Here is a 23,981-nt window from a genome sequence, read left to right as displayed (position 1 = left end):
CTATCAGACAGTGAATTTAATAAACACAATATCTAAATATTACAATAAAGCTGAAGAAAAGGTAGGTTATTCACTTGCTTGGGAGGGTTTGAATACAAAATTAAATGGAAGAAACTCAAAATGTACACTAGTTTAAAACGAAAGAATTCTAAAAAAAAAAAAAATTGATTCTATAAACAGCGATGTTTCCTAATAGAGAGATATAGGGTAGTATTTAGAATACAAAATTTTATATTGATTTTCCAGACTACACACATACGCACACACACAAACTTGTGCGGTGTATGTATACATGTTTCCATACGGTCAACTAATTTTCCTAGCACCATTCATTGAATAAGCTTTTATAATATAATACAGAGTATTCAAACTTTTATGTGTATCAGGATGATCTGGAAGGTTTGTTAAACTACAGATTGCCTGACTCCACTCTTAGAATTTCTAATTAAGTAGGTTTGGATGGGGCCTGAGAGTTTACATTTCTAACATGTTCCCAGGTGATACTGATACTTCTGGTCTTGGAATCACACTTTGAGAATCACTGTTAGAATGTATAGTAGAACTTCATGATCAGGGTGTTGTGACACATAAGTGTGATGAACTGTGATCTCCCTATTTCTGGGATGGGTGTGCAGAGCCAAAAATAGCAGGAGAACTGAGGCTGGTGATCTTGTAGTCATATCCATTTACTCTGGTGTACTCTATACAAATATCATTTTTTATGTATTCCCTGACGTGAAAAAGCTAGAAATGACTGACAGACAAGACAGCTTGGTGGTTATGAACATGAGGCTTTGAAATCTCACAGACTCTGAGCAAGTTACTTAACATTTTTGAGCCTCAGTTTACTTATCTATAAAGTGAGAACACCTTTAAGCCACACTGTTCAATAGACCTTTCTGGAGTGAAGGAAATGTTCACATGTGGCTGTTGAGCATTTAAAATATGGCTAGTGCAACTGAGGAACTGAAATGCTTTTATTTAATTTTAATTAACCTAAATTTACAGAGCCACATGTTGGTGATCATTAGCAAAAATAGCAGAGTAAGGACCTCTGCAAATCATCTCCTCCATAAAAGCACTATGAACATGGGCAAAAATTGTCCCAGTCAGCTTTTTCAGAACACTGGAAATTAACCAAAGGCTGTTACAAGTAGCATTTATTCAAGGAAAATGGATGAATCTTGGTAAGAACAGTGAGCTCTGTGGCATTTTAACTTGACTTATACCTATCTCCCCTCTCCAGCTTTTCAGTAGCCTTGAAACCAACAAGCAGCAATCACAGTCAAAATCTCAGCCTGGAAGCCACTGTAAGGGATAGAATGGGGCTGGAGCTCCTTAAAAGCCCCGTTCTCAGAGAATTGTCACTATTTGACCCGTCTGGTGGGTCCCTGGAAGACCATTACATGCCAGGCTGTTTTGAAAGCCACTGAAGTAGAGGGACCAGCCAGTATGAAGGCTTTATGGGCAAGAAAGAGCTTTGTGAATCGTAGAGAAAGGCAGCCAACCTGGCTGAAGTGAGTACTGGGAGGAGTGGTATGAAATGAGGTAGGAAATATATACAATTTTCCTACATTTAACCTCCAACCAGCACCTGAAATCTGGACTGCCACCTCTGTTCTCATCATGGTTCATCATTGAGAGACAACATACATGGGAGAATGATCTCCCTACTTTAATGTCACTTTGTAAACAGTCACTGAGAAGTTAGCAGTCACAGTAATGTGACTGTGAAATTCATTTCTAAACAAAGAATGTATTTTATAGTGAGAATGTATTACTTAAAATACTTTAAAAAATGGAAAATAAAACCAAGTTCATAAACCCTGGGGGAGCCATTTTCTGCTTTCTTTCAGTTCCTCCTTATAATGAAAAGCTTTCAGGTTAGTTGGTAGTATTTAATTTTGCAAATCTCTTGGATATAAATCCAAAAGAAAATAATATAAAGAGACCACTTAAGTAAAATGTAGAGGGAAAAAAAAATCAGGAAACTGGTACTGTAGGTGTGGCTCTTCCATTACTACCGAATTTCCTCACAACTTAATCTCTCTGGGCCCTCAGATTCCTTATGTGAGAAAGAAGGTGGAGCAGGTGTTCAGCAAGGTCCCTTCATATTGTAAAAATGTATGATTCCAAGTAATTTTAGCATCATTTACTATTTTAAACATTGCAAAAATTAACCTGGTGTTTTATCAGATTTTTTTTTTTTTTTAAAAAAGAGGAAGTTACATGATATACAATGAAGATATTATACAATAAGTTTGTGTTGTACTTAGGTTGATCTGCACTTTGGAACTGTGGCCTTTTCACATCACAAGAGATCAGTATCTTAATAAATAACGAGCTTCCTAAAAAAGAAAGTTTAAACCTCAAATCACGTGTAACTAAAGCTTGACAAATGGAAATGTCAAGTGAGTTGGCAACACAACTCACCTACAAGTTCTCCAATCATGAAAAGCAAGTACAGAACGGCAGCAATGGTCAATCTGGTTTTCACCTTTCTCTGCTTCAGCAACTCTCTCCGTTTGTTGCAGTTGTCACAGGGGTCCACCTTCAAACTCAGCTGACTGTTGCTCAAAGGTAAGTCCTGATCCAGTAAGGAATCATCATCGGCCTGAAGGGCCGGGTGCGCCCCGTTAATAGGCCTTTCCGGGGTTTCGGAACCATCATCCGCCACCACAACTCGAAGTTTGTTAAACCGAGAAAGCCCTTCGTCCCCCACCTCGTCCGAGAAGTCAAAGGCGCTGGTGTCATTTAAAAACAGCGGCGCATCATCTTTCCTCAGCAGAGATTTCAGACGCTTCCACGCGCTGGATCCGGCCATCGCAGAGGCCGTGCGGCCGCGGCGCGGAACGGCTCGGTGCAGGCGGACGGCTGGCAGCTCCTACTTCACCGGAGCGCCAGTTCTCGATGGCACTGCCGCGCGTTCCTCCCCATCCTGTGGAAAACGGAACACGTTATAAATTAAAGGCGCCCCATCAGAGCTCACAAGTTCCGAAGCCCAGGGCGGCAGGGGACACAGGCCGGCTCCAAGGCGCCGGGGCTCCGCGAAGGGGCGGCGCGTCTACCTGGGGCGCTGCCGCGGGGCCGCCGTTCATCTCCCCGCCCTCGGCCGGCTTGGTCAGGCCGGGTCGCACAGCTCGGCCCGGAGCCGCGGGAGAGAGGGGCCGATCTCTCGCCTGCAGCGCCCGCAGCTCCAGGCCGGCTCCGCGGGTCTGACAGGTTCGGAGCCCGGCGCCCGTGACCGCCGCCTCTCGCTGCCCTGAGCGAGGCCGCGCGCGTGCGCCGCAGCAGCCGCAGGCGAAGCGCGCGAGGGAGGGGTCGACGCGGGGATACGCAGGCCCTAGCGCAGGGCTGGGGCGCCCGCGAGGGGCGGGGCAGGGGCGCACACCGCGTACCCCAGCCGGTCCTGCTGGTCCTTGTCTGCCCGGGGGACTCTCACTGGCGAAGCCCTAGTCTGCGGCCCGACCCTTGCCACTCTCCTTGTTGTGAGACAGATGGAACTGGGGTCCGCAGGGTCAGTGGGTAGAATCGAACGGTCCCGCCCAGGACAGCGTTGTGGCCGGGAGTTCGCTCCACCCAAGGAGGGCCTCGGGAAAATCTTGGGTCGGATCTTGGTTACGGAGGCTCGGCCGAAAACCAATGTAGCGCTTTCTAGTTGCTGCCTCTCTGGCAAGTTGGCAAAATTTGCTGCACAGTCAGGTCAACTTGGAGAGGGGCAAGGCTTATGGTCGTAAGCAGTTGTGTCCTGATATATATTTACTGTTGTTTTTCAGCAAATATGTGGTGTTCTCTGTGTGCTTACTCTTCTTTCCTTTTGCCTCCAAGTTTTCACGATATGGACTGAACCCAAGCACAGAAAATCTAATAAAAGTTATTTGTTCTGGCCTTTGGTTCTGTTTAACTAAACACATAATTCAAATAAGTTCTGAGTAGTAGCTTCTAATTTAGACCTAAATTTTAATGGCAAAATGAATCACAATTACTATCCCCATCCCTAGTGATTCCCTGGGTGGGTTTTAGGGGATTTAGGAGACCTAAATTTTGTGCAAAATTTTGTGGGTATATGTATTTTATTCAGTAAGTTTCTTAACCATCATATTCTCAAATGGGGTTAAGACTCAAATAAGATTTAAAACAACAGCAACAACAACACTATCAGGAGAAATCTTATAGATGAAGCCCCTAACTTGTAGTGCACACTCCTATTTATCCAGTGTTTGTAAATGTATTTTGACAAAAGTTTACATGGACTACCAAATTTCAAGTTACAAGAAGTACAATAAAAAGTCACATGAAACATCATTTTCCTCCAAAGATTCCGATGACACTTAGAATCTTACATGCCTCAGGTGCAAGAACTTTTGGACTCTAGGGCCATCCCTCACTTTTGACTGCCCACAATATTCCTACAGAGCTGCAGGCATGGGAGTCAGGTTAGGATATCTGGATCAAAGATCCCATGGTTCCCAAGACCCAGAATATTCAATAATCAGGGCACAGAGGTCATTATCAGAAGAATGGAGAGAGCTTACTGAAGGTTGCTTTCCTAACCCCAAATAATCTACCCAGTTTGGGAGTAGATTATTTGTTTGGTTTTTATTTGTTTATTATACTGCCTGAAATTCTAATGAGAGAGACAAATGAATAAAGCAAATATTTCAAGAGTTTGATCACTATCTCTTTAGTATACATTCTTCAAATGAGATTCCATTTAAGGAAACGGGATAGATGTTTTCAAGAAAAGATGAGGCCAGAGCATGGATTTTTTTTTTTTTTTTTTTTTTTTTTTTGAGTATTTACAGTAAACTTTGTTGGGAAGGATTGCTGTTCTGCATCCCAATTTATTTTAACTATTTTGTATCATTGAGTACCTGGAGAAATGTTGGGAGGACAACAAAAACTATGGTGATTTTAACATATGTCCAAAAATTCTGTGATATGCTTCCCATCAAGAGGTGGAGCTTAATTCCTCCTCTAATTGAGTGTGGGCTGCTCTTAATGAATAGCTTATGGCCCATAATGAATAGAATCTGGCATAAGTGACAGTGTATGACTTACAAGACTAGGTCATAAAAGGCATTGCAGCTGCCTTCTTGTTCTCACTCTAGGATCACTTGTACTGGGGGAAGCCAGAGCTACCAGGTCATGAGGAAAGTCCATGTGATGAAGAACTGAGGCCTCCTGTCAACAGCCATGTGAGTGAGCCATATTGGAAGTGCATCCTCCAGCCCTCGTTAAGCCTTCCCGTGACAGCAGCCTTGGCCATGTTCACTGAAACCTCATGAGAGCTCCCTGGCAGAAACACCCAGGTAAGCTACTTCCAGATGACCCAGAGAGACTGTGAGATAATAAATGTGCATTATTTTAATATGGTAAGTTTTGGGGTAATTTATTACCCAGCAGTAAATAACTAATACACTCTATGTCAACTTTCCATTGTATCAGGAAAGACACTTTTCTTATTCTTTAATCATATAGGCTCTCATTCATAGGCCTGCCCTTGGGTTAGTGGCATGATTTCTATCACTGAGCTTTAAAATGTGCTGAATAAAAAGACTTCTGTGAATAGTCTTGGAATGTAACCACTATTTGCAACCTTATTTCTATGTACTCAGCGTTTATAACAATAGACAAATGAACTTTTGAAACATAATCCATTTATAATCTGGGTACTGCCTATAGTTCTGCTAGCTATTGCTCAGTATACCATTCTTTTGTAAGATACTTCATGTTTCTTTCAGTATGAAGAGCTTTTTTTGCATGGGAAAATGAAAAAGTTGCCAACCATTTAGCCCATCACTTAACCAGGTAACTCATAATACACAGATTGTTTAGGTAATAGCAGAGGCCTGTCAGTTCAATTGCAAGACACAGAACATACCATGGGGCAATTAACTGCAGGAGATGCAAAATATCCTATGTTAAAATCTGTTTTCTGGCCCAGACATCTCTTGGAAGAAATGACAATGCTAAAAATAATATTGCAGCCAACATTTACTTAAGGCTTGTTTATGTGCCAGGCACTATGCAAGGGACCTAACTTATATTAGCTCATTTAATTCTTACAACATCACTATGAAGAACGTAGTGATTCAAAGCATGGGTCTTGCAATCATACTGTATTTGAAGCCTGGCTTTACCATTAAAAGTCATATAATCTCTGGTAAATGATTTAACCTCTTTGTGCTTCAGTTTTCTTGTGAAATCTCTCTTGGAGATGAAAACAAAGTGGAAAACAAAATTTTTTTTTAATTGAAATATGGGAAAAGGTGCCGCTTAGTTGTCAGGTTCAAATGCTGCATATTCCTCATCCTGAGAACTCTCTCTATTGGAGTATGTAGGTTCTTATAGGATGTTTTTGGAATGTGTTCCTTTCTCTTTTCTAGGACGGATGAAAGCTATTGGATGCATATGAACAAGGGCTACTGATGTGATACACAACTATGGTGAGTGTAATCATTTCTTCCGTCTATGGATAACTCTGGTAACAGAGTAGCTGGAGATTCAGTTTAACCCCTCCTCCAGAGGAGAAGAAGAAGGACCCGAAATAGATAAGAGAATTATCCCAGGACAGGCAAATTACCTCTTGGACAGGGAGGAGATAAAGGAAAGAATCTCTGGCCGAGAGTCCATCTATCCTGTCAGGCAAACCTGTGAGCCGAAACCTACTCAATCAAAGTAGTGTTTTCATACTTTGTTTTTGTCTTCCCTTAGTTCTAAAAGTAAACATTCCTATGGATTCCTCTAACCATGTCTGGCTGAAAGGAGAAGGAATGAGAGATTCCAGCTGGGACAGGGGTTTAAGGACTGAGCACATCAGCCCTGGAGTCTGGAGATGGTAGCTGGGCTGGGAGAACTTAAAGATAAGGGTGGAAGCCTGACTTTGGAAATGCTTCGTTGTAGACAAGAGCACCACCTGAGAACTTGGAGAACTTGGTTCAGCTGCTAATTTTGCCATCCATTCACTGCAATCCCTAGCAGTGTACTATTGCTGAGCTCATTTTCTTGTCTGTAAAAGTAGAAAATAATATTTGCCCTACCTATTTCATAGGGACACTATCAGAATCCAGTGAAATTTTTATATGTGAAAGAAAGCATTCCCTTACCTACTTTACTAGAGAGAGCTATTAAAGACCATGTTATCTGTACCAAACTGCAAAACAAGGGTCCTGGAAAATGCTGGTCATCAAGATTCCTCCACTTGTATCTATCCCTTCTTAGGATTGCTAAACTCCAGTTCTTGGTTTATTAATGACATGCTCTTATTTAGATCTCTTGATCACTGCCACACACATTACTGTTATGACTACTTCATTTCTATCCTAAGCTGTTTTTGTGTCCATAGCACCTAACATCATACTCATAGCAGGAGTCCTGTAAGTCCGCATGGATTAATATAAGAAAATATCTTTGTCATAGAGAGTTAATCCATAAATTCAAATTTTCCTCTAACAAACTTTTTTATTTCTTTAAGCTGGTGTGTAAGGTCATTTCTAAGAAATTCTTCATGGTGAGATCATTCTGTCTCATGATGATTGGAGTTTATTAATACACTAATAGTTTATATTTATACCAGACTTATTTCAAAGAATATTGTAACACTTACGAGTTAAGCCAAGACAGAGAAGCTACTGCAGACAAAGTGACTCTTTTGTGGCCTCTAACAACTGGTAGCTTTAAACAATGAAGGCTATTGTGTAAGAACCCCTGCTGGGGTTATTGTGAGGTTTAATTAGATTAAAATCTACAGAGTGCTTTGAGTTTTTCCTCAGAATCCCTTAATAAATAAAGATGACACTAATTTTTTTAAAGTATCTTTATATTGGTCCCCTCAGAACCAAATGTAACAAGTTCACCTCCTGTTTAACCCCCTATTTTCCCTGAAGCAAAAAAACCCAAGACTAGGCCAACCTAAATTACCTTTAATGGCTTTAAACTGACTACAGAGCACACATGACTGACTAAAACTTAGTATCCTAATCACAAAGATCTTAGTGTATGATTTACAGGACACAATAATGCCTCATAATCACTATGCCACATGGTAATTAGATATAAATTACTGTAATTATTACAGCTGGCTTTTTACTGACCAAAGTTTTACTTGCCTATGTTATTTATATTTGAATAACTCACATTCTGCTCATTTGCAAATAGGGTTTAAAGCAGTTCTTTCGTAGTTCTCGATTATCTCCAAACATTATAAATGTTCTCAGTTTTACCTGATATCAACTACTGTTTAATCCTCATTGCATATACAGAAACACACTCAGATACCAGGTAAAAGACAGAAGCCTTTGATCCAGCTTTTCAACAGCTGAGGTTCCCTGGGAACCCCTTCTCAGTCTCCTGGTCTCCTTGATCCCAACCCTATCCCCAGTGACCCACCCAGCCCATACTGTCTCCTTCCCTGACCCAGAAGGAGCTGCTCTGAATATTCTGAGTGGTTTGCGTGAGGAGAAACTCTGGAGCAGACTCAGGCAAGGCCTAGGGAACAGTAGGATAAGAGGCCCATTGTAAATGAGGAACTTGTCTGGCAGTTGACCAACTGTCCTGGTTTACTTGGGACCGAGGGATTTCCAGGACATGGGACTTTCAGTTTACTGGGATGAGTTTACCTCTCAGCAAGAACAGATTCTGGAACCTTGATAGTGGCTGAGTCTTTGCTGGGCAGGGAGAGAATCTTAACTGGGAAAGACATTATTCCTTTGAGGCCCTGCAGCACACTGTACTGGATGTTCTCAGGGAGTTCTCTGGATGTGACTCTTGTTACACTGAAATGGAAGAGGTCAGAGGTGTCCAAGAGGGAGGCCAGCCACATGCTAGGCAGCATGACCCTGTGAGAGCCACTGAGGTCCCAGGCTAGCTAGTTCTGTAGCATTCCAGGTATGGAAACTACACCTGAGCTTCAGGCTGGGGAAATCAGTGTATGCCAAACTGCCCGGAGAGACTGAGTGTATTGCTGTGTGGTTGATACCTTAATTATCCTGGGGGATACATACACCTTTCCTGTTGCCCTGGATTCCTCCTTCACAGGACCAGTGTATAAGAAACCAAGTTACTTTAGAACTAGAGCAAAGGTGACTGGGAGATTTAAATGACATTGTTCCAAGCCTCATGGCCTCTCCCGGCCGTTTGTGCTCCTATTTCTCTGCTGGGGGGCTCTTTCTCATTCTTGGCATCTGGCTAACTCCTGTTCAGCCTTCAAACCCCGTAGATTCTGCCCAACTCCCCCCTTCCTGCCTCCTTCCTCCCCCGTTTCCCTCCTTTCTTTTCTCGTCCCTCCCCTCCCCTCTCTCCCTTCTTTCTTCAACAAATATTTGAATGCTTATCATATGCAGTCATGAAACTAGGCACTGGTGCTAGAGTGTTGGATAAGACTCAGTCTGATGCTATCCCACGCCCCAGGAGTCCTATATACATATCCCAAATTCTAAATCTTCATCTCTGGTTTTCCCCTACATTACGTGCAGACTGTTGATATCTATTATAATTTTAAAGTGAAAATGCAAAATAATATACCCTTTCCTCTTACTTGACTTTTTGTCTAGTTTTCCTGAAATCGTTCTCTAGGCTCCATTAGGCGAAGTCTGCAGATAACAAACGCCATCCATGTGTACTGATTTTTAGAGTCTAGGGTAGGAAATTCTCTTGATATTATTCTAGCTGCTTTTAGTCCTCTCAGTTGTGTTAAATTCCAAGTTGTGACCTCACAACTCAGAGCCCTGTCTTTATTTTACCAATAATTTGGATATTTTTATCCCAAAGTGCATTGCTTTACACTTGTTTCCACTAATGCTCGTTTGTCTATTGTCTGACCACATGGTCAGATTTATAGGCTCTTCTGACTAGACCAAGGGTTGGCAAAAGTTTTCTATAAAGGACCAGGTAATACACAATTCAGCTTTGCTGCAATACCCCAATGTCAGTCGCAGTTACTCTGCTGTTGTGTTGTGAAAGCAGCCATAGATGATAGTACATGAATGGCAATGGCTATGTTCCCATAAAACTTCAGTTATGGACACTGAAGTGTGAATTTCATATAATATTCATGAGTCACAAAATGTTAGTCTCTTTTACATTTTTTTCCTCAACCATTTAAAAATGTAAAAACCACGTTTAGCTCATGGGCTGCACAAAAACAGGCACAGGATTTGGCTTTGGCTCAAGGACTATGGTGTGCTGACCCTGATCTAGGCACATCACTGATTAGATGTGTTGTTACAGATTTTACTACATACTTCCTCCTCCAGATGATCTTTACACGTCTTAGTGAGCCCCATCCTAGCACAGATGCTCGAGCCTCTGTACTTGATTCCAGGATCCCTGCTTCCCAACATGCCATTAAGGCAGCAACATTTAGCCCAGCTGTCCTCAGAGAGGTGAGGTGTAGCTGGGCTCCCACGACACATCAGAGGGCTCTGCCTGTGGCTGCCCAAGACTCCCAGTGGCTCCTGCTAAAAGACCTTGGACTTTTCAGAATGAAAATCTGACTGTATCTGTACCCTCTCTGCCAACTGAGCTGTAGCCACACTGAGCTTGCGTTGTTTGGGGCTCTGAGCACAGCCATTCTATGTGCAGTTGCTCCATTTGAAATACTTTTGTTCACCACTCCTTTACATAGTTAATTCTAGGTAAACTCTAGCACCTGCACCACTATCCCCATGGCACCCATCATGCACCAGATCTCAAGGAGTCCATTTGTTATATGCACTCATGTCTTGCTTTGTAACTGATCTTCATTAGTGGCATTATTGGACTAATGGCTCCCTCTAACACCCCTGTTAGACTTTACACTCCATGAGAGTGGGGAACTGTCTGGCTTTCTGTGCCACTGTATCTCCTGCACCTAGCCCTGCGCCTGGCACATAGTAGATGCTCAATAGGCATTTGTTGATCAGAGGAATCAGAACCACAGTAGACCTCAGTCTATTGGCTGGGACATTACTGTCTATGCCAGCCCCTTGCCCTTACTAGCAGTGCGAACTTGGATGAATTACAGATCTCCTTGAGCCTCAGTTTCCTTCTCTGTAGAATGGAGGTAATAACTACTGTAATTGGGCTGTGGTGACTTAAATGTGATAATGTGCCTGGCTCATGGCTTGCTCCAGTTAGTTAGATTAATGTTAGACCCCTTCCCCCCTTCCTCTCTTTGATGTCAACTCTATGGCTGCCTGACGCCTACCTACCACTTGCCCAGATTCCATAAGCGCACAGGACTCCACCTTCTTGAGGAGAACTGCACTGTTTCCTCAGAGAAATCCAGAGTTAGAAATGTGACTACCATGCCCTTCATACATCATCTGCCTTCCCAGGAACTGTCACTTGGGTCCCCTAGTTCCCTCCCCTGACTGGAATCCAACAGGCCTCACCTATTGTGTTTCCTTCTAGGCGAGTTCCTTATTACCTCACAAAACATTCCAATCTCAAGCAGCTTTTATTTCAGCCTCTCTTTGGAAACCTGTCAAAAGTTTAATTAAGGTCTCAAGGTGGATAATATTAAGCATTTTCCTTTTACTTACTTGCTATTTACTTCCTCAAAAATTAAATTTGTCAAGTTTTCTCCTTAAAGATACTATCCTGCCATCCTTCTCTGAAATTAATTTTGTTTAAATGTTTAATCTGCCTATTTCACATGTAAACCATAACTTCCCAGGTTCTCTCCAGATTTATATTTATCTTAATGATAATAAATATTATTGTATAATAAAAATAACAATATTTTGAGCCCAGTATGTGTCAAGCATTTTGCTGGGATCCTTATAAACATTATTTAATTTAATCCTTATAACAACCCTACATAGTAGACACTATTATTCCCATTTTGTACATGGGATAAATGAAATTTATAAAATAATTTGTTCTAAGTCACACAATTAGAAAATGTGGAGTCAAAAAGGAAGGAAGGAGGGAAGGAAGGAAGAAAGGAAGGAGGGAAGGAAAGAAAAGAGGAAGGAGAGAAGGAAGATAGGAAAGAAGGAAGGGAAAGATAGAAAATGGTGGAGTCAAGATGTGCAGGTTTGTCCCAGCCTATCATTTTTCCACTCTGACATTTTCCTCCATTCTTATACTTGGTGGTTGGTGTTGGTGGTAGAGAGGATATGTCACATTCTCATTTTCTAACCAGCCAGTTATTATGACTGGATGCCATTTTGGTGAATGATCCTTCAGTGTCATATTAGAGTTCCATCAGAATTCAAGATAGGTTTTGAAGTATTACCTTTTCATTTAAACCACTCACCATCCATCTGTCCATACAACCAATATTTAACAGGCTGTCTTAGTCTGTTTGGGCTGCTATAACAAAATACCGCAGACTAGATGATACATAAACAACAGAAATTTATTTCTCATAGTTCTGGAGGCTTAGAAGTTCCAAGACCAAGGCACCCCCATTGTCATGTTCTGGTGAGAACGCTCTTCCTTATTCATTGCCAGCGCCTTCTCACTGTGTCCTCACATGGTAGAAGGGACTAGGAAACTCTTTGCCGTCTTCTTTATAAGGCACGAGTCCCATTTATGATGGCTGCACCCTCATGACCTAATCACCTCCCAACGGCTCCATCTTCAAACACCATCACATTGGGCGTTAGGATTCCAACATGGGAATTGGGGGTGGGGAGCAGGGGACAAACATTCAGACCATAGCAAAGGCTGTATAGCAGATACTGTGCTATGTACTGTATATGCCGTAAGCCAAGGAAATGTGTCCTAGTTTTTAAAATTAAGACATTGGAGTGTTAGTGGAGGAGGCGTTTGGGGAGGAGGTGTAGTGGTAGGGAAAATGGAGAGAAAGGAAGGGAAAGAGAAGGACTTCCCATAAAGTCACTGCCCTGGGCCTGTCGGTCAGGAGGAGGACACTGGGTATGCTGGGGAAGGCAGGGGAAGATTCATGAGATTCTTTCATACTGAGGTAGAAGTGATGACGTAGAACCAGCAGAATTCTGCCTTGGCATGAAATACTGCCTTTGTTGGTGCCTTGTGGTTTTCAGTTCCCTTCTCAATAAGCTGGTACTTTCCTAGCTCTCTGATGTTCTCATTTTACTCTTTTCCAAGTCAGCATAGATGTTACTTTTGCATTTTTGTGTTCTCTGTATAGGTAGCATCTCCACTTATCTTGATAGCCTACCCGAATTGCTACAGTGACTGACTGTTTTACTGTGCAGAAGAGGTTCCCTTTATCTTCCCCTTAGTTTTTCTTTGTGTGTGTGTGTGTGTTCATGTGTGCATGTGTACATGAGTGTGTGTAGACTTAAGTGTGTGAGAAGTGAGGGGACCTGAATTGTAGTTCAATTATTAAAGTCATGTTCAGACAGAGGGATCCTGGTGGCCAGAAGCGTCCTCAGAGTGGCATTTACCTCAGTAAGTTCACTGTGCATCAGAGTCAGAAACTTGATTTTTTTGGCACCCTGAGAATACATGCATCTCCCTTTGACCTGGCTCCCAGAAAATAATAATACAGAGCAGAATATTAGGGGTATGTAAGAAAATGCACACGTGTTTTAGAGACCCATACTGAAGTTAAGTGGGGATGAAATGACTTGGGTCTAGCATTTGCTTTAAAATATTTTAGTTTTTAGTGAGGCAAGTCTGGGAAAATCTTGGTAATGATGGAATCTGTTTGTGGATATTTTATACCATTTATTATATGTAATATATGTTATAGATATTCATTATACTACTTTCTCTACTCCTGTATGTTTGAAATTTTTCTTAGTATAAGATTTAGAAATATAAAGAAAATGATAAGATTTGTAGAGAGAAATAAAATAGGTGGACTGGATATTCAAGTTACCTTAAGCAGGAATACAACATGGAAAGCTAATTTGATTTAAGACTGCTGGGTACATCTAGAATACTCGCAAGGGGAGTTAGCCCTAGGATCCAAGCTTAATGGTACCATGCTCTGAGGTCATTTCCACCAAGGAGATCCACTTCTTGTGGCACTGGGCAGGGCTCTGATCCATCAGACTTTTGAGAGAGACATTGGCTTTCCCTGAGCTGCCCTATGCTGGATAGAAGCTTGATATCGTGGCTCCTAGTCCAATGCTCTTGTTTTTCTGTTTTGTTTCCAGTGCTCTTGTAGGACCTTATCTGTGTCTAAATCCAGAGCATCACCTCACTTCTGTATTGTTATACTTATTATTATTATTAATATTATTATTAATATACCAACGTGTTATACAAAAGATTACTGTTCTATTAACCATACAAAATGAGTGAACCATCTGTTTCTGTTACCATGTCTTTCTCCAGAAACAATTGATTTGATCTCTGCTTACTAAATTATGACTCCAATAAACTCTCACCTCCCTAAGAATATTCCCAGAATATCTTTGAGCACACCCAAACTCTTCATTTACTCAGTTTCCTGCTTTAACTCTAAGAGATAACTGATTCCTTCCTTTGGATTTAACTTTTGCTGGAATCGCTCTCAGAGGATGGCTAATTCTCTCATTGCAAATCTTGAGGGGGACCTCACACTTGTTCCCTCCCCATCCCAGCCATGTCTCAGATGGGCTGTCCATTATCCAGCACATAGCACAGTTAAAACCTAATCAGCCCGAGGCCACCAGAACTTACTGTTCTTACAATGAGGGGGTGCACCCTCCAGAACTGTGAGGTGCCGCCCTCCACAGGAGACCTCTAGCAGCTGTATTCTTACCGGCATGTTTAGGTTAATGACAGAAAGAACTTTCCCCATGTGTCTACTGATGAGTTAGTGCCTGAGAGATCGTTTTTAGAGACTGAAAGCTCACTTCAAGGGTGCAGAGTGAGGGCTCCGGAGGCTCCTGGGTCTCAGCTCTCACATGTGACTCCTGTACCCTGGGACTGTAGCAGTCACCCAGGACATGTCATGATGCCATCTGTGGCTGGGAGCTCCTCTGTCCTCTTCTGCTCTTCTGTTCTAGGATCTAGTTCCAGGGACTGTCTCAGAGCCTTAGCCATCTAACGCCTGCCCCCACGGGCTTCTCCCATCGCACACCTCGTCCCCATGTCAGGCACTTAAATCCTGCTCCAAGCTTGGCGTGGGGGATGGTTTGGTGCCTCCATTGCTACCACCAATGGCAACAGGTGTCAGTTTCTTTTGCTTCCTTCTTCTGGTTTTGCTTCAGGACCTCTAAGCTGCTGCTTCAGCTAACACTCCTGCGGCAACCCCATTCTGTCAGATCTCTTCCGGGTTGAAACCTGAGAAGCAGTAGGGCATGAAGAGGATTCCTGACTGCGGTTTGACCTGTCTGTTCAACTCTCTGTTTGGCTAGCACCAGCTGCAGGAATGACCAAGATAGCTAAAGGGAAAGGCACTAATGCTACCTCTATGATTTACCAGTTGTTTTTCAAAGGCATGATTTAATTTGATCCTCTTAAAGATCTGTAAGGTAGTTGTTATGCCTATGTGAACAGATAAGACACTAGGGCACTGTGAGGGTAAGTACTGTGTTTGTAGTCAGAGTTAATTGGCAGGAGGACCATGATATGAGCTGAGGAATTCTGTCTCCTGGAGGAGTTTATCTGTATCTAAATCCAAGTTATTACTAAACTACTATATTTCTATAATTAAAACCTTGTTTGTAGCAACCACACTGTGTTACCACAAAAGGTGACTCATTATGAGCAGGAGATTGAGATCATTCAATAGCCAAATGCCATATTTCGTTTTCATTCATATGTTGAATTTATTCATTTAAACCAGAAATTCCAAATTTTTTATCAGGAGGAGTCAATATATAATATCTATAGTTACAAATCAAGAAAAAGAGGTATAAATATATTACATACAGTTTCAATGGCAATCAACAGTAGAACTTAAAACAAAAACAATAAAACCTCTGCGTAATTGACGTGGGAGTGGTGGGGTGGATGGGGATGGGTGGTGGGAGACTTTTGTTTGTCATTTTAGACACTTCTGTAGAGTCTGAATTTTAAAAACATGCAAGTATTACTTCTATAAATTAAAAAAAAATTAAAATAGAAAAAAAGAAATAAAATAAAAAGTATCCATCAATGAGTGATTGCTTAAATAATTATGTTATACTATGCAGCCAATAGAAAAAAAAGAGGTACATCTATACAAATTTTAAGAAAAACATATTGCAGAATGATATGGTTTTGATAATATTGTGTGTGCGTGTGTGTGTGTGTGTGTGTTGTGTGTGTGTGTGTGCTTTAGGTAGGCAGGCAGGTAGGTCAGTATATGTATACACCAAACTGGGAGGATACGTAGCAAAGTGATATCAAAGTGGAGAGGAGAGAGACTTATTGTTTATTATATATTCCTACACTTCTCTATTCTGTTTTATTTTTTTTCAAGGAGCATGCATTGAATATGAATGTGTATGAAATATTCTGCAGGTTCAAAGCTAAAGTGATTCTGAGTGTTTCCCTTTCCTTTTCTGCCATGGAAGAGTCAAGTGTGATTGTACTGTGTCATGTACAAGGGTCAGGGTCTTACACTGACTTGTAGTGAGGAAATTCACTGGTTCTCGGCTCCTTAGTATTGTTACAAAAGGGAAGTTTATGAATTGAATCACTTCTTTCTTGTGATGGCACCACAGCGCTGACCAAAACTCTGATGCATGTTTCCTTTTAACGTTGTTAGATTTCCTTCTTCTGCTTGGTTTTGAGCAAATGTCACGAAGAGTATGTGGGATTTAAATCCCCAAGTCCAGTATCTGATGATTGTAGAAGGTTATCCATCCCACACTTTGGAGTCCTGAGTAACCCTCATATTTTTTAGAATCCTTTTAGCAATTCAGATATTTTTGTATTTCATTTTATCGTGGAAAGAACACTTAACATGAGATTTACCCCACTGACAATTTTTAAAGTGTGCATTATTGTTGACTATAGGTACAATGCTGTACAGCAGATCTCTAGAACTTATTCATCTTTTTTTCCAAATGAAAGAAGTTAAACTTATACACACCTTAAGCTAAGTTGGGAAATTTGTAGTAAAATTAAAGAATGAATCCCACAAATTACAGAAATTTTGCTGATATGTAAACTGCTAGTCCATCTAAGTTTGGCATATTCAATCCACTTAACTGATATGGTTAAGTGGTAATTTTCCTAACAAAATTCAGTTGGAGGATGAGTGATATAGTTACGCTCTTGACAAAGATGACGAGTGTGGTATTGTGAGTAAGAAAGTAGAATAGAGTTCCTGGTTATCTTACTGTTCTGGTTTATCCAAGTTCACAGAATATAGGAGGTTCTACCATGTCCAGTGAGCTTAGACAGACGTAATAGAAGGAGCGCTGGGTTGACACATTTTCATCACATAAATCTTCTGGTTGGTCCGCTTCATCTCCATCAGGAAAAATGTATAGAGAATGATAGAGTTCCACAGAAATCCTTATATGCAGGCAATTTAGAATCTCTGTTATGGAGCAATTTTTATGTCCCAATACGGAGCCATTTGCATAGGTTATATTGTCCTGTGTGTCCATCCATTCAGTCCATATGCTGCCCATTTGTCCAGGCATTTTAGTTTTAGGCTAGACTCTGATAACATCACTGGTTGAAATAGTTCCAGGTCTCCTGTGGGTTTTCCTTTGACCATGAGTAGTGGGCTGGCCTTTAAATTCCATCTTTTCATGATGCCTTGAAAACCTTACCAATAGTTTTTGCTGTGACATTCACATACTGCCATTGTTGAAAGTAAGCAGCATAAAGAGGGAATGCCTGGCTTCACTGCAGCATTATCTGTTACATGAACCATTTTAACTTTCTGTTTCGGAGGCAATTCATTCTCAGCAAAATTCCAGTATAGAAGAATTAATAGATGTATGGAAACGTGATACAGTTTTTCCTCCTATAGTTAGAGCTGACATTTTTTCCACTATTTTTCTTTGGAGTATATTTTAGGATGTGACAGTTTTTTATCTGAAGTCATGTGACCATATACTTTTAACCTGGTCCATGAAGGCATTATTAGCAGCTTCAGTGCGATAAGGCCAACTCTAGAGGAGCCTGATCCCCAAGGATGTATAGGCCGTGGTTCATCTTTCAGAGTACATAGTTTACTTGCTAATGGGGCTTTTTATTTTTTTCCCCATCAGAGACCAACTGCTTAACAAATGGGACATTTTCTTCAGAAGGATGGTCATCCTACTAAATACCACTTTTGCTGTGGAGACTTCTAACCAAAAGCCAGATGTTTGTCCTGTTCCCCAAGCCCTGAATAGCACCCAGGCTGTCTGCACTGCTATCCAGTTACAGGGCGTTAGTCTGTGCCAGACTAGCCTCCCACCTGGCATGGATAGGCAGGGGCAGGAGTGGAGGGCCTATGGTACTTCCAGGGGCCCCACCACTCTGCTTTCAGGGCTTTCCAATGCCACTACCACGTGTCAGCCTCCGGGAGCCCGCCTGCCAGCTGTCTGCCAATTAGAACATTCTTCTTGCTTGACACTTTGTGCTCATTGATTAGTAACTCCCCATTTCCCCTCTCCATTCCACTTTTTGATTCTATGAATTTGACAGTTTTAGATACCTGATGTAAGTGGAATCATGCAGTATTTATCTTTCTATGACTGACTTATTTTACTTAACATAATGTCTTCAAGGTTCAACCATCCTGCATATTGCAGAATTTCCTTCTTTACAAAGGCATTCCATTGTACGTATATGCCACATTTTCTTTATCCATCCATTTGTTGTTGGACATTTAAATTGTTTCTACATCTTTGTTATTGTGATAGTGCTGCAGTAAACATAGAAATACTAATACCTTTGAGATCCTGATTTCAGTTCTCTTAGATAAGTACCCAGAAGTGGGATTTCTGAATCACATGTAGTTTTATTTTTAATTTTTTGAGGAACCTCTATACCATTTTCTGTAGCAGTTGTACCATTTTGCATTCCCACCAACACTGCAAGAGTTCCAATTTCTCCACAATCCTGCCAACACTTGTTATCTTTTATATTTTTGACAGTGGCCATCCTGACAGGTGTGAGGTGATATCTCATTGTGGTTTTGATTTGCCTTTCTGTGATGATTAGTGCCATTGAACATTTTTTCATATATCTGTTGGCCATTTTTATATCTTCTTTGTAAAAATGTTTATTCAAGTCTTTAGCCCACTTTTAAAATTGGGTTATTAGTTTTTTTTTATTATTATAAGGAGTTCCTTATATATTTTGGTGATTACCCCATATCAGATTTATGGTTTGAAAATATTTTTTTCCCCATTCCAAAGGTTGCCTTTTCAACCTATGATTCTTGATGGTTTCCTTGGCTGTGCAGAAGATTTCTAGTTTGATGTACTCCCACTTGTTTATTTTTGTTTTTGTAGCCTGTGTTTTTGGCGTCAAATGAAATCATTGCTAAGATCAATTTCATGAAGGTTTACCCCTGTGTTTTCTTCTAGGAGTTTTCCACTTTCAGATCTTACATTTTAAATCTTTATTTTAAGTTGATTTTTGTGTAAGGTGTAAGATAAGTGTCCAATTTCATTCTTTTGCATGTGGATGTCCAGTTTTCCTACTTGTCAAGGCTAAAGCTCTATACTTGTCTATCTGTAAAGTAAAAAAAACCTTGAATTATAAATATGTGTCTTAAAAATAGTGCTGTGAGTTAGAGTTAGTATAGAATAGAGATATGAGTAAGTTCTCTGAGGTCATAGTCAAGTTCTTCCACCATTCATTAGTTCATTCGTTCATACAGTCAACATGTGCTAGACATTGGAAACCCTAGAAAGTTCCATCTTGCCCATTCCAGTCAGTCTCTTTTCTTATCCCTTAGAACTAACCACTGTATTGATTAGTTTCCATGATAGACCAGTTTTTTCTGTTGTAGAACTTTATGTAAAAGTGATCACACAGTATACATTCTTTACTGTAGGCTTCTTTTACTCAGCATAATGTTTTTGAGATTTACCCATGTTATTGTGTGTATCAGTAGTTTGCTCCTTTCAGAAGTTTTTAGTGCAAAGAGTTTCTAATTTAATGGAACTTCTTTTTCATGTACTTTCTCTTTGAAAAATTCTAACCTACTAGCTTACTTTTTATATTTCTCATCCACTTGATGATTACTTTAATTTTAGGTACTGTTTTCAGTCTATGCAGTTTTGGATCTCTAACTTTTTGCTTATTCCTTTTGCTTATCGTGCCCATGTAGTTACCTTCTCAGAGTTGTCAAGCGTCATTTCCTTCTTTTATTCAAAGCTCATATACATTGGCATATTTTTACTAACTTGCTTATTTAAGTGTGTATTTATCCAAGCAGCTTATTTTTTCCTACCTTAGATCATATTCTTGCTGGTGAGTTATTCAAATACTCAGTTTAGAATATGTACTAGTTTCTGGAAAAACTGGCAGAATTATTCATGGTATTTGGAAAAACATGCTAGATATAGAAAGAACCTACTTCCCTTTCTGTTCTTTGTTTTTTTCTTCCAGGTGCCTTTGACTTTGCAGGTGAGTCTGGAAGCATTAGTTGCAAAGGTATGTATTGGCCTCTCTGGTTGCACGAAAGACTAGAAATGCACAAAATGAGCTTGTGCTATTCTGAGGGATAACTTCCATGTAGTCTGCAGATACTAGGTTCCATTAGAAAGTCAAAACTCTGTCTGCTGCCAATAACTAAAGCTGCTAAAGAGTGAGTTTGTGCAGCCTCCATCTTTTCTATTTCTCTTTACTCTGTCTGAATTCTTAGTGTCCTCTGACTCCTGTCTTTTCTGGCCTTGCTTTTATTTTCCCAAATAAAGTCAGCCTTGCACAGAATTGTCACACTAACTCCCTTTTCAGCACTCCTTTTGCTGCCTGTTCCTTTTCCTTTATTTCTTCATACAAGCTTCTCTTTGCCTAGCCCCCAACTCTTAATGAAGAACCAGTAGGAGTTACATATTAGGTGATTTAATGCACAGAATGGGCTTAAACATTTATGGTAGTTGGCAAGGCAGACTGGTAGGCCATCAGGAAGGGAAGATGGAGACTCTTGGGTACCAGCTGAACCTGTTATCCATAGAGGAATTTCTTCTTTTTCAGAGAATCTTCAGCTCTGCTCTTAAAACTTTTTAACTGATTGAATCAGTCCCACCTAGATTATTTAGGATAATCTCCCTTACTTAAAGTCAGTTGATTATGGACTTAATTCATAGCCACAAGACACCTTTATTATAACACCTAAATTAGTGTTTGATTGAATACCATGTTTCCCCAAAAATAAGACCTACCCCAAAAATAAGCCCCAGTCAAGATCGTCAGCCAGATGGACACATTTAGTGCATTATGACAATGTTCCAGAAGAAGATGACATGACTGGATTTGTTGTACATGAAAAAATAAGACATCCCCTGAAAATACACGCTAATGTGCCTTTTGGAGCAAAAATTAATATAAGACCTGGTCTTATTTTGGGGGAAATATGGTATCAGATCCGGTCGTATTTTCGGGGAAACATGGTACTGGGGACTGTAGTCTGGCCAAGTTGACATATAAAAGTAACCACTATACCTCATTTCCTTTAGGATTTTTCTTTTACAAACTGGCTTAATTCATAACTAAAATGTTAACTGATTAGAGCTAAGTGCTTCCCAGAGGTAGTTTCATTTTATGAAGAAATCTTCAAGAACCAATGGAATGAAGCAATGATAAAATAAAAATAGCTAAGGAATGTGTGAGTTGAGGTGGGGTAGGGATAGGAATGAAAAGTACCACCTATTCAAAAGGTCAGGACTGCCCACAGGTATGGTCACTCCTTCTCATTGTCCCACATCTCCCCGTCAAGCTCCTGGTGTACCAACCCTTCCTAATCTTTTGTTTTTATCTGCATGTATCCTCCACCGCCCTCACCAATATACCTCCCAAACACTCCCCGCAGCATCTCGAGGTTTCCTTCCATGAACATACCTGGAGATTTAGATCTATACCTAATGTATCTACTACATTTGGGCTTCCCTCACCTCCACAGTCCTGTGTACATATTTATGGACCCTACTTTTCTCACATGTTTAATGTGTCCCCTATAAAGCTATAGGAACTTTATAAAATTGTAGGAGTTTTATAAAATTACAGGAATCTCCTAGAATTTGAAGACCAAATTATTCATTCACCCATCAAGTTTATCTAGGGCACTGGCAGGTGGTACATATAAAAGAAACAGATTCAATTCTCAGGCCAAAGGACCTTGGCTTTAGTGCAGGGGACAGAATGAAACAGAACAGAGAAAGGAGCATTTATGCTGACTGGGAGCTTAATAGAGCCCTTCAGCCGGGATTTGAAGATTAACAAGGATTTTGATGGATGGAGAAGGTCATGTTGAGTGAACTAAATGAGCAAATACAAGGAGGCCTGAAGATGCAGGAATATTTCAGAACTTGCTTGTGGTTTGGATGTGGGTTTAGATGGTTGGATAGTCACTTGCGGCACCAGGTTATGATTTAAGTGAGGCTGAAGCCTACTGAAAATTAAGACAATAAGGTTTAGGACAGACTTAGAAGAGGTAGTTGAAAAGCTAACAGAAGTTCAGAGAATACAGTAAGAAAATCAAGAGAGGATAAAAGTTATATTGATGCAGTAGGGAGAGGCCTAGTGACTGGTGAGCCAGTGTTCAGCTTTCTGTCTTGTTAGGCTACTCCTTTTCAGATCCTTTGGCCAAATAAAACAGGCTTTTCTTGCCCCCACACATTTTTTTCCGGTATCAGTTGACACAGGCTTCTCCAGCACCCAGTCTATATCTTTTTAAAGTTTTTAATCAATTTATTGAGGTATAACTGACATGCAATAAAATATACTCATTTGAAGTGTATAGCTCTATGAATTTTGAAAAGTGCAGTCACTCATGTATCATCACAATCAAGATATAGAACTTGTCCATCATCAAAAAGTTTCCTTCTTTAAGATGTTTAACACTACCCAAACTGATGTATAGATTCAATGTGATCCCTATCAAAATTGCAACAATTTTTGCAGATATAGAAAAATCCATCCTAAAATGCATATGGAACCTCAAGGGACCCTGAATATACAACACAATCTTGAAAAGGAAGAACAAAGTTGGAGGTCTCACAATTTCCCATTTCAAAAATTACTACAAAGCTACAATAATCAAAACAGCGTGGTTCTGGCATAAAGACAGACATAGACCAATGGAATAGAATAGAGAGCCCAGAAATAAACCCTCACACATATGGTTAGATGATTTTCAACAAGGGTGTCACGACTATTAAGTGGGAAATGGGCAGTCTTTTTAATAAGTAGTGTTGGGAAAACTGGATATCCACGTGCAAAAACTGAATTTGGACCCTTACCTTACACACCATATATAAAAAATTATAAGTCAATATGGATCAAAGACTTAAACAGAAGAGCTAAAGCTATAAAACTCATAGAAAAAATCATATGGGAAAATCTTCATGATATTGGATTTGGCAATAATTTCTTGGATATGATACTAAAACACAGGCAACAAAAGAAAAAATAGGTAATATTTATTTCATCAAAATTTAAAACTTGTGCATCAAAAGACACTATCAACAGAGTGAAAAAGCAACCCATGGAATGGAAGAAAATATTTGCAAATCATATCTGCCTGATAAGGGATTGATAATCAGAATATGTAAAGAACTATAAAACAACAACAACAACACGATTAAAAATGGACAAAGGAATTAAATAGACATTTCTTCATAGAAGATATACAAATAGCCAAGAAGCAAATGAAAAATGCTCAACATCAGCCTACGACATCAGTGAAGTTTTTAGAGGTCCAGTGGTCTGGGTATACCAGGACATTCCCCTCTAAAGTAAGGGACAAGTTATTGCAATTATAGCGTCCACTGCTAAGAAGGAAGCACAAAACCTCACAGACTTCTTTGGGTTCTGGAGGCAGCACGTTCCACATTCCAATGCAGTTACTGAGTAACATGGAAGACTTCCTCCTCTTTCACTCTTCCCTTCCAGTCTCCCAGCCTCCAATCTCTACCAGGATTCACCACTAGTCAAACCCAGCTGAAGCCTGCTGACAGGGACCAGGG

The 23,981-nt window shown here is 40.4% G+C and overlaps 1 protein-coding gene, 1 long non-coding RNA gene and 1 pseudogene across 10 annotated transcripts in view; 1 reads left to right on the top strand and 2 right to left on the bottom strand.

The window, feature by feature from the left end:
* SLC30A4 (solute carrier family 30 member 4) overlaps positions 1 to 3,307 on the bottom strand; it is a 31,562-nt gene extending 28,255 nt beyond the window's left edge. For 4 of the 7 annotated variants that reach the window (XM_074327794.1, XM_074327796.1, XM_074327795.1 and 1 more), the window contains exons 1-2: positions 3,069 to 3,301; positions 2,434 to 2,938 (exon numbers count right to left, since the gene is read on the bottom strand). In XM_074327794.1, the coding sequence (XP_074183895.1) occupies positions 2,434 to 2,824 (391 nt within the window). In that variant the 5' untranslated portion in view covers positions 2,825 to 2,938; positions 3,069 to 3,301. Of the gene's footprint in view, positions 1 to 2,433; positions 2,939 to 3,068 lie in introns of all 7 variants that reach the window. The other 3 variants (XM_074327799.1, XM_019756650.2, XM_074327798.1) reach the window with 2 other exon arrangements.
* LOC109460864 (uncharacterized) overlaps positions 1 to 23,147 on the top strand; it is a 56,402-nt gene extending 33,255 nt beyond the window's left edge. For all 3 annotated transcript variants that reach the window (XR_012494761.1, XR_012494760.1, XR_012494759.1), the window contains 4 exons: positions 5,112 to 5,312; positions 5,745 to 5,811; positions 6,390 to 6,449; positions 20,404 to 23,147. This is a non-coding gene — a long non-coding RNA (uncharacterized LOC109460864). The remainder of the gene's footprint in view (positions 1 to 5,111; positions 5,313 to 5,744; positions 5,812 to 6,389; positions 6,450 to 20,403) is intronic.
* On the bottom strand, positions 16,737 to 20,150 carry LOC109460861 (large ribosomal subunit protein uL3m; annotated as a pseudogene).
* Positions 23,148 to 23,981: the final 834 nt, after the last annotated feature.

This window comes from Rhinolophus sinicus, linkage group LG03 (assembly GCF_036562045.2).
Source record: "Rhinolophus sinicus isolate RSC01 linkage group LG03, ASM3656204v1, whole genome shotgun sequence".
Classification (NCBI taxonomy): Eukaryota; Metazoa; Chordata; class Mammalia; order Chiroptera; family Rhinolophidae; genus Rhinolophus; species Rhinolophus sinicus.
Note: the sequence above shows the minus strand (reverse complement) of the source record. Positions and strands in the feature narration are given on the sequence as shown.